A 12,418-nucleotide genomic window follows, 5' to 3' on the forward strand; every position below is an offset into this window, starting at 1 on the left:
TGCCTAACGCATCTTCCTACTGCTGATTTATTATCTCCTTTTCTTTTCACTTCTCTTTTTTTCTCTCTTCTTCCTATTAGTATCTTCTCCATCTCAACCTCAATTCCTTCCTCCAAATTCCACAAAATGGCACTGGAACTTGGAGAGCCTGAACGTCTATTTATTTATTTTTATTGCCTACTATCAACCTAACAGTAGAAGAATAGGATGTTTCACGTTTTCCTTTTGTCCAAAGACGACTTAAAATTAGTTATATGTAGTCTACCATTTGCTTTTGTTTCTAAATTGTTTTTTCCTTCTGGTAAGTGACCTTAAGTAGAACGACGGCATTCTCGCCTTTGTCATAATCAATCATATTCTGTGCATCAGTATTCAGGGTCATAGGAACTACATGAATGCTGGAGAGAAATTAACTGAAGCACTATAGTTGCTTTCTTATTACTAGAAACTATCTGAGCCAAAATACCAAGAAAGGATAATAGCCATTTTGAGCCTGGATGATATATCCAACTGAGTCATAATGTGGAAGAGACCATAGGAAAACTTGATAAAAAAAGAAATATATATTCAGCATGGTAAGTAAACCTTTAGAATAGGTGTAAATTTTAAAACTATTATTTAACATTTCATACAAAGAAATAGAAACACTCTGATCAGAACTGTAATCATGGAAATAAATGTGTGTGTAATTTAGGCACAATGTGTAATTCCACTGAAACACATACAAACTAGATACACACAAATTATATATATATATACACACACACACACACACACACACACACACAACACATATATACATTCTCAAAAGGTGTTAGATATTGTTTGTGCAGAAAAACATGCATATAGAGTCATAGATTCTTAGAATAACAAAGACATTAACAATCATCTCAAATTTAATATACTTTTAAGATAAAGAAATTGACCCATTCAGAGAGACGAAGAATGAAAGATGAAAAATGGAAGGGGCACCTCTGTGTAACCAGATGAATGGAAACCTGCTCAGTTATAGTTTTGCCTCCTGGCTCGCAGGGGTCACATCAAAGAACAAAAGGCTGGTCCCCAGGATGAGCAGTCATCAGATGCTACTGAGGCCCTTGGCTCACCTGCAATGGATAGTGATGGCCAGTGACAGTCACTGTAGCTCAGATTACATGATTAATCTCATGTACTGCCTGGTACCTAAAGAAAATCAGAACACTGGGAGGCATGGCTAGGGTACCCCACCAGCACTGGGATAAATAGTGACCAGTTTCCTGAGGATGGATGTCCAGAGATGCTATTCAGAGACAAGATGGATATCAGGGATGAGCAAAGAACTCACACATCACTCCATGGGCACAGAAATACAAGTGCACTATAAATGGTTTATAGTTGGTCAACATGCATTCTTCCTAAATATCATTTTAAACTATTCTTTAAAAAAGTATTTCCTTGTCAGTTTCTGTTCTGTGACCATGCAGCCTGCATTCTATCTTCAAGCAAACTGTTTGTATCTAACATCAAATCTCTTGAGAGGCATCTTCAAGGAACATATTACAATCATTATGACCACAAAAGAAATGACTCTTGTCATGCTGAAGAAGAGATTCCACAGGTAACAAGTACCTTCAGCATCGGAATTGTGATTATTTACATCTCAGTCAAGATACCTTCTTTCATCCCCCTGAGGTGGAATTATCTGACAAATTAAATATCTTTATTTGGATGGCAAGGGATTATGAGAGTCACCTCCTGAAATACAAATAGAGGAATATACACTCCAAGTCAGATCCCTAGTGTGACCTTCATTTAACGGAACTCACTTTGAATGATCTGAGTATTTTATTGCCTACATTCTAAATTTACAGATCCTCAATGAGAGCGGTCTCATATCAGACACTAGTCTAATTTGATCTTTTTAAAGTGGGCATAAGCTTAAAACAGATTCCTTTGTTTCTCGGACTTCAATCTTCATTAACTTTTTCCTTTAAATCTTAGCTTGAGTGGAGTTTTCCTTTTCAAAAAGCTATTCAGCTTAGTTCAAAACTTCTTAGTTGGGTTAACCACGTCGGCTTTAAAAATTTAAGCTCAAACGTTACCTGTGATACATTTTAAGAATATTAAGCACCCAGTATATAATATCAACCTTTCCTCCGATAAATATCATTTTCTACGATTTTTTAACTTGAGAATCTCCAAAGGAAACAGATTATATTTCAAATGATACTTCTTAATAATTGAAATTAAGTTTCTTCCCTAGGTAACATTCTCTAAAGATTTTTATTACATCATCTTGTGTTTATAACTTCTTCTTAGAATGGGTGCCAGACCATATTATGAAAACTGTTTGGCGCATGAAAGCAGTACAGTGAAACAGTTAAAAATGTAAGCTAATGAGTCAGACTAATAAGGCTCAAATCCTGTCTTCTCTGTCTACTCCCTGGGTGACTGCACACATTCTTAAGCTCTCTGTTCATCAGGATTATCATTTTAACAATATTTGCTTAATTGGTTGGGAGAATTAAATGAGCTAAGACTGTAATGCACTTAGAACAGTGCTAGGCAGAGTGCACTAGATACATATTAACCATTATTATTATTACATATTATAGTAATTGTTCTATTGTGTTGTTCTAGATTATTATTTTAGTAGGCTCTCAGAAACTAATTATGGAATAAAGGACTGAATGTGGGAAAACATTCTTTTTCCCTGAAATATTTGAAGTTCAAATTTCATTACCTTGAAATAAACAGAGCACTTTAACCGTAGAATATTAGTAAAAACTGGAAATCGCATTCAATTTTTATCTAAATCCTTTTCCTACAGGATGCTGGGGATTCTAAGGGCCTGGATTGGGCAGGGGACGTTTTAGGGTAAGGCTGGGTGAATAGAGCGCTCCTTACCAGGTCCTGGGTTCAGAGCAAAGAGTCAAAAATGAGAAGAGAAAACCAAGATCTGCAAATCAGAGAATCAAGACACCAAAAGGGAGGCACAGAAGCCAAGAACCTGGAGAATCTGGAAGGTGAGAGTAGAAAACAATGGGTCAGATAAAAAGCTTGATGGTGTTACTGGGACTAATCCTAGGGCAGGTGCTGCCCACAGATCTGATTTTTGGGTGGAAAGGCCATATTTAAGGTGCCGAGGACTGGACTGGGCAGCTAGCTCTGTCCTCACTCTATTCTTGCTGCACCACTTAGACTGCACTGAACAGAACCAGCACTTGGATGTTAAGCTAAGACACATACTCACGATGATATTCTCTACCTTTTAGAAAAACGGCATACATGTGCAACCTCATCACAAGAAAACAGAAAGCATCTCAGAAGCAAAAAGATCAAACAAACATTTACATTTCCCCTACATCAATGCATATACCTCAGCAGGACAACATGATAAAATCATCAGCAGAAACAGAACTAGAAGCTATGGCAGAAACTGCATCTAATAATTTTTAGGCATCTCAGAGATTACTTGCAGGTAAAAGAAACAAAAATAACAGAACAAATGTCAAATCAATGAAACTGACTTTTATCTGAAATAAGGTATCTCTAGAAAATGATCTTTATCTGAATCGAATTCTTCCTAAAGGGGAGATAGGGAATTCTAGCTTCCTCTTGCTCCCAGTATGTTGAATATTCATCTTGTGAAACAGAATGCAATTTGCATAATGTAGGGCCCAGGTCTGTGTGCAGGAACACCCTTCAGGGAAGGTGGAGGAAGGTTCCAAATGACAAGAGTATTTCCCAGCTCACCACGAAGGGAATCTGCAGCTCACATTTCATCTTCTTTGACAGATTTCCCGGATTTGCTGAAGAAAATATATCACATTGCATGGGAGGCCCCAGAGGATGCTTCTTCTCTGCTTAAGTTTTAGGTGTGTGTGTGTACGTATGTATGTTTACATGTGGTTTTTTTGGTGATGATATTTAACAACAGAGTTTTAAAGAATTTATACTACGATGACATGCAAACCTAAATAAGAGAATTTTCTTTGAGGCTCCATGATTTTATCCACTTTTGCTCAAGGAATAATGGAAAGAAGTATTTTCATCTAAGTCTCTATTGCTTGGACTTGTGACAGATATGAATTCTAGCTGCATTATAATATATGGATACAGTATACCTGGATATGAATTATTTGTAAACAGTAAATATTACAGAAGAGACTAGAAGGTGCCCAGCTACTAGTACACATGAACACAAAACCGAGACTTGCTTAAATTTAAATGCAATATACATTTTGATAATAGAATTATTTTCCCAATAAAGCATTTACTCAATCTGAATTCTCACTTTTAAAAGAACTAATCTCTCCTAAATTTACTTTTGTAGAATTCCCATTTATTCTGTTTTTTTTTTATAAAATAATCTTTTACAAGAAACTCCCTAAGACAAGCACAATTCTAAACAGTAGAAAAAGATTATATCAATATCAACGCTTTCAAAATTGCTCAATTTTCTGTGAACTGGGACATATAAAAATATGCAAATGCACAATTTTAAGAGGTGATACAACTCTTCCACTTGATACACTGATATTATCAAACATTGATGACTAATGAATTAATAGCTCCTACAGCACTGCAGTAAAGGTCAAATACTAAAGCAAAAATGAGAGTCATGAGACAGAACTTTCTCACTTTTGTGGTTGATGCTCTCGCTATTTTGCAGACATTGAATGAACGGCCAATATCTTGGGCATGCTACTTACCGATGGGTAGAGGTAACCTTCTCCATTCATGGCTATATACAACCCTGTTTTCACTCCCTGGATGGCCACGACGCGCAGTCCCACTGGTATGAGGTTGAACAGTGCTGTTAAGAGAAAGACAGTCTGTCACCAAAGGGCAGGAAGAAGCAAAGCATCCCCATCACTTTTCTCTGTCTCATTTGTTCTATTTGAGAAACATTATGTTTCTTACAACCTTCTGAGACGTTCCAATTCAGTAACTTTTATTACTCTATTTAAGAAGTTTCTGTTACAAGTAAAATTTGCACTTGAGCTCCAATTTATAGATCTTAGCAGTCTCCCTATAGCATTCTGAAGAACTGATGGCATAATAAACAGAATCAAGCCTGTAATTGTGATTCTAGAATCAAGCCTGTAATCGTGATTATAGTATCACAGTCTCTGACACCATTTGATACCAAAAGAAATAAGCTACGAAGATTCTGAAAAAGCAGAATTTTAAGAGCCCAAGTTGAGTGTTTATTCTGGTCTTTTAAGTAGAAGGTTTGCTTCATCACTGCAATGTAGGACAGGCAAGAAGTTTAAAAGGTAATTCCAAAACTAAATTACTCTTGCAGAACCAACATGATATGCCAGCAGAGCCCAGAAATGATGTGCACCTGCCAATGTGCTAAATTTAGAAAGAACTACTCAAACTGAATGGCATGCAAATTTCATAGATAATTTTCTTTATTAATAGTTCATAAAACTATGAGTGAAAACTAAAACAAAGAGGGAAAAGTATTCAATTTTACCCACGACAGAGATAAACACTCATGTTTCCATGTCCTGTTTCTTCTCTTATTGACAGAAATGTATTTTTACGTATATTTTACATTGTGCAGACAGCAATGTTATCACTGATTTTTTTTAAAAAAAGTCTTAACATCCTTAATAATGCATTTCCATGCCATGGTTACATGTGACTGTGTAGCGGGTATTCTAGCACCATTCTTGGTGAGAACTGCTGGATGATTTTGGAGATTTTATCAGAGACACATTTATAAGATAACTGTTAATTATGGGAGGTTATCTGCTCCCATTCTAGTTCTTAATTCAAGTCTAATTCTAAGTAATAGAACCAGGCCAGAAGAGGCAATGAAAACACTAAAATGTCGCAGTAAATGTACAAGTAAAATATCTTAGGTTAAGGCTCTCACCTTTATTCCACAAAAGATACATAGTTTCAAAAATGTGGGCAATTTTGACTTAAATCGATAGGTTTACTCAGTACATAATTTTAAATGGACTTTCTAAATTGTGTTCTATTTAATTCCAAGGCACATGTTTTCTCTGAATAGGGTAGGGGAAAATTATGCCCTCTCTTCCAATTATTACCTATTACTGATCTTGAGATCTCAAGATGTCTGTGCTACTCAGATGATGAAAGGAAAATGGCAGGCCATGGCCCTAGAAAATTATCCTGCAAGAACACTCAGGGGCATATATGATTAGGTGGATATTAGCTTTCATGATGCAAACTAACACTGGACTGTCTTCTGTTGGATTCTAGGGGCTTATGATATCCTTATGGAGGAACAAGGCTTCTGTTTGCTTATTTCTATTAGTTAATATTAAACGTGAGTGTGGATTTATTGAGTATTTGTGTCATGGTAACTCTCAGTATTCCTTCTTCATGGGAGAAAGCCATTGGCCATTTTCACTGTTTTCTATAATACCTGAACTGTCCCATCTCCCTTATATTTTGAAAGGATGGGCATCATAGGGTAATTCCTGATTTATGTGCAAAAGTTTTTTTGAAAACCATAATTGTACATCTATCCATGCAAACTATTCTATCCTAACCTATTCAAACGTAACTATTCTAACCTTCATACATATCTAATGGTATTTGTAGGTACCATATAATTGATATAGGCCAGATGGAATAATCCTAGAAGGTAAGTGTATCAAGAACTCACTAAAATAACACAGTATGGGAAAGAGTAAAATTATAGAAGATAGTCTAAAATGACTGTACAAAAAAAAACCTGTCCCCCTCCCTAGGATTTTGGTTGTAACCTGAATAATAATTAAAATAATAGTTATTACAATTTACAGGATGAAAACGGAAAGTGAATCCACAGAACCACCGTAACGTGGAAGCCTATTCAGAGCTGACCATGACTGAACCATGGCGCTAATCAAAACCACAGATACCCACACTGAATGAAACATCATTACGTTTTTTTCCCTCTTTTTGTATATAACATAATTATAAAGCAATATCACAAGACCTAGGGGAGTAAGAATAATGAAGATGTCCATGCTACTTTGTTCATTCTGCGGAACACTCCAGTCTCCATAGAATAGTGAATTTCATTCAACCCTGGCTGCACTTTAAAACTAGCTGTATTCATAAAATAGGGTGGCCATGCCCAACTCCAGACCAATGGAATTAAATCAGTCTCTGGGAGTGGGTTTAGGGCACAACGAATTTTTAAAAACAAATGCTCCTCAAATGACCCCGACCTACAGCCAAGGTAAGAAACACCCTCCTAAGGCCTTTCGGGGAGTGGGCACTGTGAGTGACAGGCCATTTTCAAACAGCAAGTTATCAGGTTGGGAACTTCTAAGGTGAGAGGGATTGGTTTGTATGAGGCTTTGATCTTGCAATAGTTATTGCATATGGATATTTCTATAGTCCTCTTCTGCTTGCAGTATCTGGTAATGGGGACAAAGAAGTTTAAGAGCACAAGAAAAACCCCAGGGCATCCCCAGAAGCAAACTGGGGAAGCAAACCACTCCCTAATCAAATACCATAGTCATGGTAATGCTGACCTTTAGTAGATAGAAGGGAAACTCTAAGAATTTTAAAGAAACACATCCCGGAAAATGAGTGTGGTGATGAGGTAAGCCAAGCACTCACTACCTTTTGTGAAAGATCTTTCCAGGGCACGTGCAAGCCTAGGTAAGCAGGTGAGTTGCTCCAGTACCTCTCTATTAGGACCATTTTCTTGCCCAGATAGTTCTAGATCTCAGACTGTTAAGCCTGAGAGGAGGTTAGTATCAGGTTCGCCTGCAGGCCTTTCTCCTTTCCAACACATTTAAATTTTTTGACAAAGGAAGCTGAGCAGGTTGGTTCGACTTTACCTAGTTTTAAGTAATCTCATATTTAGTAGTGGGCTATTTATTGAGCTCAAATCACGAAAATTGGAAGATTCAAGCCTCAGTTTTGTCATTTGACGACTTTTGGGATGGCATCAGGGTGACGTGTAGGTTATTTCTCTTTATTTTTCCTATCTGTAGATGACTAATCCTTGTTTTGCATTCAGAGAAATATAAAAAAATGGAATGTGTTTGTGAATTATTACATCATAGCCTTCCTCAAGAAAAAAGGGCAGTGCTCTAATGAGGACCTGTCTGTCAGCATCTCTGATGCTCACCCCCATTTCTAAAGAACACTTTTCAGGGCTAACCATTTCCCTAGGAGTAGAAGATTACTGTGATAAACCAGACAAAAGAAAATATCTTAAAATTCATCCTAAAAAACTGTGTTTTTCAATTAAGATGGTGATAGTACACAAAAGTAGAGTTAATTAGTAATTCCCGCTTTTATAAAGCTGCTACAATCTGCCAAGTTTTATTAAATTTTACAATCATCCAATTTTTATAACCTTTTGAGAAGGAAACATTTATCTCAGACTGTTTTATTCTGTTCTGCTTTGTCTTTGCAAATGTTGAAATGGTGAAGAAACTAACCTAACTGGCTTAAAGGGCACATAAAATGCAATGGTAACTTGTAAGAAAAGAAACCGTGGGCCAGATCTTTGCATAGGAATCGAAATCCCTCTAGTGAGGTCACTCTGATTTGGTTCTGATTTGCTTGTCCACTGGGGCTCCTGTTCCTGCTTGGTTCCCAGAACTGTTCCTCACCAGTATCTGAGGGGATTAGAAAGGATTTCACGAGCCACCCAGAGATTCTTGTTCCTCCGGTGCAGTTAAACAATAGGAGGAAAGAAGCCTCATACATTCGGGAACAGAAGGTCTAGTATCTTTTACTATCTCAGCTTTCCAGTCTAGTGTTTAATATTATGCAGATAACCAGCTATAATCACGTGTGTGTATAATGTCTACATCTGTACTTTCACAATTTAGGAAATGTTGTGCTGCTTACTCAATTGTGAAGCAATATGCTTTTGAAAGACAGTGTCTACTTGACACTTCTTAACTCGATATTGAGTCCATAATGAAAAATAACCAATTTGTCTGGCATTACAAAAACAAAAGGAGAAGGTAGGGAAAAAACTCATAAACCATTTGTTTGAAGGAAATTATTTTCCCAGGAAGTCCAACTAAGCAGCATTTTCATACGGCTATAGTATATTTCCTTTCTTGAAAACTGTCAAAATGGATGGCATCAACCTCTAGTCTGATAGATCAGTGTCATAGCTCTTATCATAACCATAGTTATGGAAAACTTGTTCTCGTGCTCTACTAGACTCTGGCTGAAGAAAATCAGAGGACATTGAAGACATCAGAACTTAGGAGTCTCTAAAGTCCATGACCCCCATGACTGTAAGATGTAAGAAAAAGAGAATGCGTTTTGTCAAAGAATGGGTAAGGAGTTAAAAGTGGGGAAAGGAAAATGAGCAGATATATATGTATTAACATGAATCAGAAGAAACTGACATCTTTTGTAGGTCAAAGACGGTCAAGTGCTGATGATTTTAAAAGTTCAACCTAATATCAAAATCCCAAAAAGTAAACAATGTTTGACATCAGTCTTATGAATAAAAATGTCTTCTCTTTCTTCTCTGTATCTGAATTGCTTTACCTTCTCTTTTTCTAAATCAAAAGAGGAAATAAAGCGAACAAAAATCAATGAACAAATATGACAGGGAAAAATTTAAAGTACAAAAGGATGACATAATATAAACAAAGAGAGGAAAAGATTAAACATTGAATAGGAGAATGTAGATAAACAAAGAAAATATTTAAAATTGAAAGAAAAATTAAAAATGAAGTGACATCCAAAGTCTAAAATATAAACACAATGGCTGGGAAAATATTGATATTTCACTTAGCAACACCAAATGCAAAAATAGTCTATATCATTAGCTGCTCTCAGAATCAGTGCTTCTCAACAGTTGATTACTAGACTTTAAAACAGGAAGAATCTATAATTTGGTTATATGTATTCAAAGCCTCCTTCTTTCCATAGAATGATGTTCTGTATATGAAGGATAAACGATAAATCAATGAAAAGATTCATATCTACTAGTAATATGTGATTAAATATTTCTAATAAAATCAATTTTTGCTTTTCACTAATTCTCCTGAGCAATAAAAAGTGTGTCTATTTTAGAACTGATGTGCTAAACTAAAGGGAATCAGAGGCCAATATGAACAGAAAATGGGAAAGGAAAACACAATTGAACAAGAGGGCTGGGCACCAGAATAAAAATACAAAGAAAAGTTATATATAAAGAAATAGTAAAATGAAGACAGACATTAAAACAAGGGAAAGTGGGTGGCTTTTTAATTTAAAAAAATAAATAAAAGCACAGATCCAATTTTATCAAATAAACAATTTGTACAATGCATTTAAAAGCACACAGCCTTCATGTTCTCTCTATAAAGAAAGATATTATCTTTTCTTGTTGAACACAAAGAATTATAAAAATAATATTTTTATTATTTGAAACATAACATTTCTATTATTTGAAACAACTAATCCTTGTAACTCTTGAATTTCCAGTTATCATTAAGAAGCTACAGGCCTAATAAAGATAAAACTTCCAAAGTAAACATGTAATCAACTTTCACCTGAATGTGTTACTGTAGTTACTTGACTTTGATGATAATGAGATTAAAGTAACAATAATGCTGGATATGACAACTGTTTGGAAAAAAAACCTGAAAAGATTAACTAATACGTCTCTTAAAATGACAGATTTCTTTTGTGGCTCTATGAGTATTTCCAGCCATGTGGTCCAAGTAAAATTGTCAATGGCATTCTATTGTGTAACATTTGTAAAAATGAATGAACATAACCCAATATTTGCAAGTGTATTTTTAAAAGTCATTTAAGTAGCAGTGTATCCTCTACCAATTGTGTTCACTGGTGGCCTGAGGTTGTCACTTACTAGAATTAGTGCTGTCATCCTTGGTTCCATCGAGAGCTCCATCGGGGTGCATTTGCAAGTAGTAGCCTTGCCTGCAATATAACCTGGTCACTATACCCTTGAGCTGGGGATCTGAAAGGCAAACATAGTGGTCATAAGCCTCACAATGTGTCACAATTGAATTTCTTTTTTCTTTTCTGTTTCTTTTCTTTCTTTTTCAGAAGTAAGAGGGTATTTTATGGACATAGCACCTTTTATTTTATGTTTCCCAGATGTCTCTGTATTTCTCAAACCTGGAAGATGCTTATCACAGAAGGTGAAGAAACTGCAGTCATCAGCTGAAGCTAATAGGTCATTTTATGAAACTGATATGTGTGTATTTAAATGGTTGGTTACTTAAAAGATTAAACTACTTAATCTGTTAGTTTAGTTATTAGTTAAGTCCTAAACTAACTAGCTTAATAGTTTAAACTAATATGATTCAGAATGGCAGGACAAGAGTTTTGCAAACTTCTGGCTTTAAGAAACCTTGTTAAAGGCTTCTTAACCTTGTTAAAGACTTCTTTAACAAGAAACATTGTTAAAGGCTTTTTACCTAATTTGACAAGGAATTCCAAAATGTGAAAAAGCTGTATTAAAAAAAAGTCACACTAACATTTGGTACACATTCTTAGAAAAAGCCCTGATATGGAGGGTGTTTCCTTGATGTCTAAATGGTCACCCTAACTTGCACAGAAACATCTGTGTACTTATGTGTGATCCATAGGAAAATGTGTAAATCAACTTCTGAACTCAGGGCAAGACACAATAACAAACCTAAGCTCTCTGGCCATAATCTAGACAAATTAGATGATAATTAAAAAGATAATCCTATATAACTTATACAACTAAAAAGGACAGTAAAATTGTACAATATGGCTTTTGATTCTTGGCCCAAATGGCTTGAGGTTGAGGGCAGTGGAAGTTTATTAAAACCAAAAGGGGACAGATACACCAGAAATACATCTACACGTGGAACAACTCCTACAGAACACCTACTGAACGCTGGCAGAAGACCTCAGACCTCCCAAAACGCAAGAAACCCCCCACGTAACTGGGTAGGGCAAAAGAAAAAAATAAACAGAGACGAAAGGATAGGGACGGGTCCTGCACCAGCGGGAGGGAGCTGTGAAGGAGGAAAAGTGTCCACACACTAGGAAGCCCCTTCGCGGTCGCAGACTGCGGGTGGCGGAGTGGGGGAGCTTCGGGGCCGCAGAGGAGAGCACAGCAACACGTGTGCGGAGGGCAAAGGGGTGAGATTCCAGCACAGAGGATCAGGGCCGACCGGCACTCACCAGCCGAGAGGCTTGTCTGCTCACCCGCCGGGGCGGGTGGGGCTGGGAGCTGAGGCTCCGGCTTCAGTCGGAGCGCCGGGAGAGGACTGGGGTTGGCGGCGTGAACACAGCCTGCAGGGCGTTAGTGCACCGCGGCTAGCCGGGAAGGAGTCCGGGGAAAAGTCTGGACCTGCCGAAGAGGCAAGAGACTTTTTCTTCCCTCTTTATTTCCTGGTGCGCGAGGAGAGGGGATTAAGAACGCTGCTTAAAGGAGCTCCAGAGACGGGCGCGAGCCGCGGCTAAAAGTGCGGACCCCAGAGACGGG

General features: G+C 37.0%; 1 protein-coding gene across 1 annotated transcript in view; it reads right to left on the reverse strand.

The window, feature by feature from the left end:
- The window catches only part of FGF14 (fibroblast growth factor 14), a 171,494-nt gene that overhangs the window by 106,723 nt on the left and 52,353 nt on the right, over positions 1 to 12,418 (reverse strand). Inside the window, exons 2-3 of the mRNA XM_079902558.1 lie at positions 10,802 to 10,912; positions 4,695 to 4,798 (exon numbers count right to left, since the gene is read on the reverse strand). Of these exons, the coding sequence (XP_079758684.1) occupies positions 4,695 to 4,798; positions 10,802 to 10,912 (215 nt within the window). The remainder of the gene's footprint in view (positions 1 to 4,694; positions 4,799 to 10,801; positions 10,913 to 12,418) is intronic.

This window comes from Stenella coeruleoalba, assembly GCF_951394435.1.
Source record: "Stenella coeruleoalba genome assembly, chromosome: 18".
Taxonomy (NCBI): Eukaryota; Metazoa; Chordata; class Mammalia; order Artiodactyla; family Delphinidae; genus Stenella; species Stenella coeruleoalba.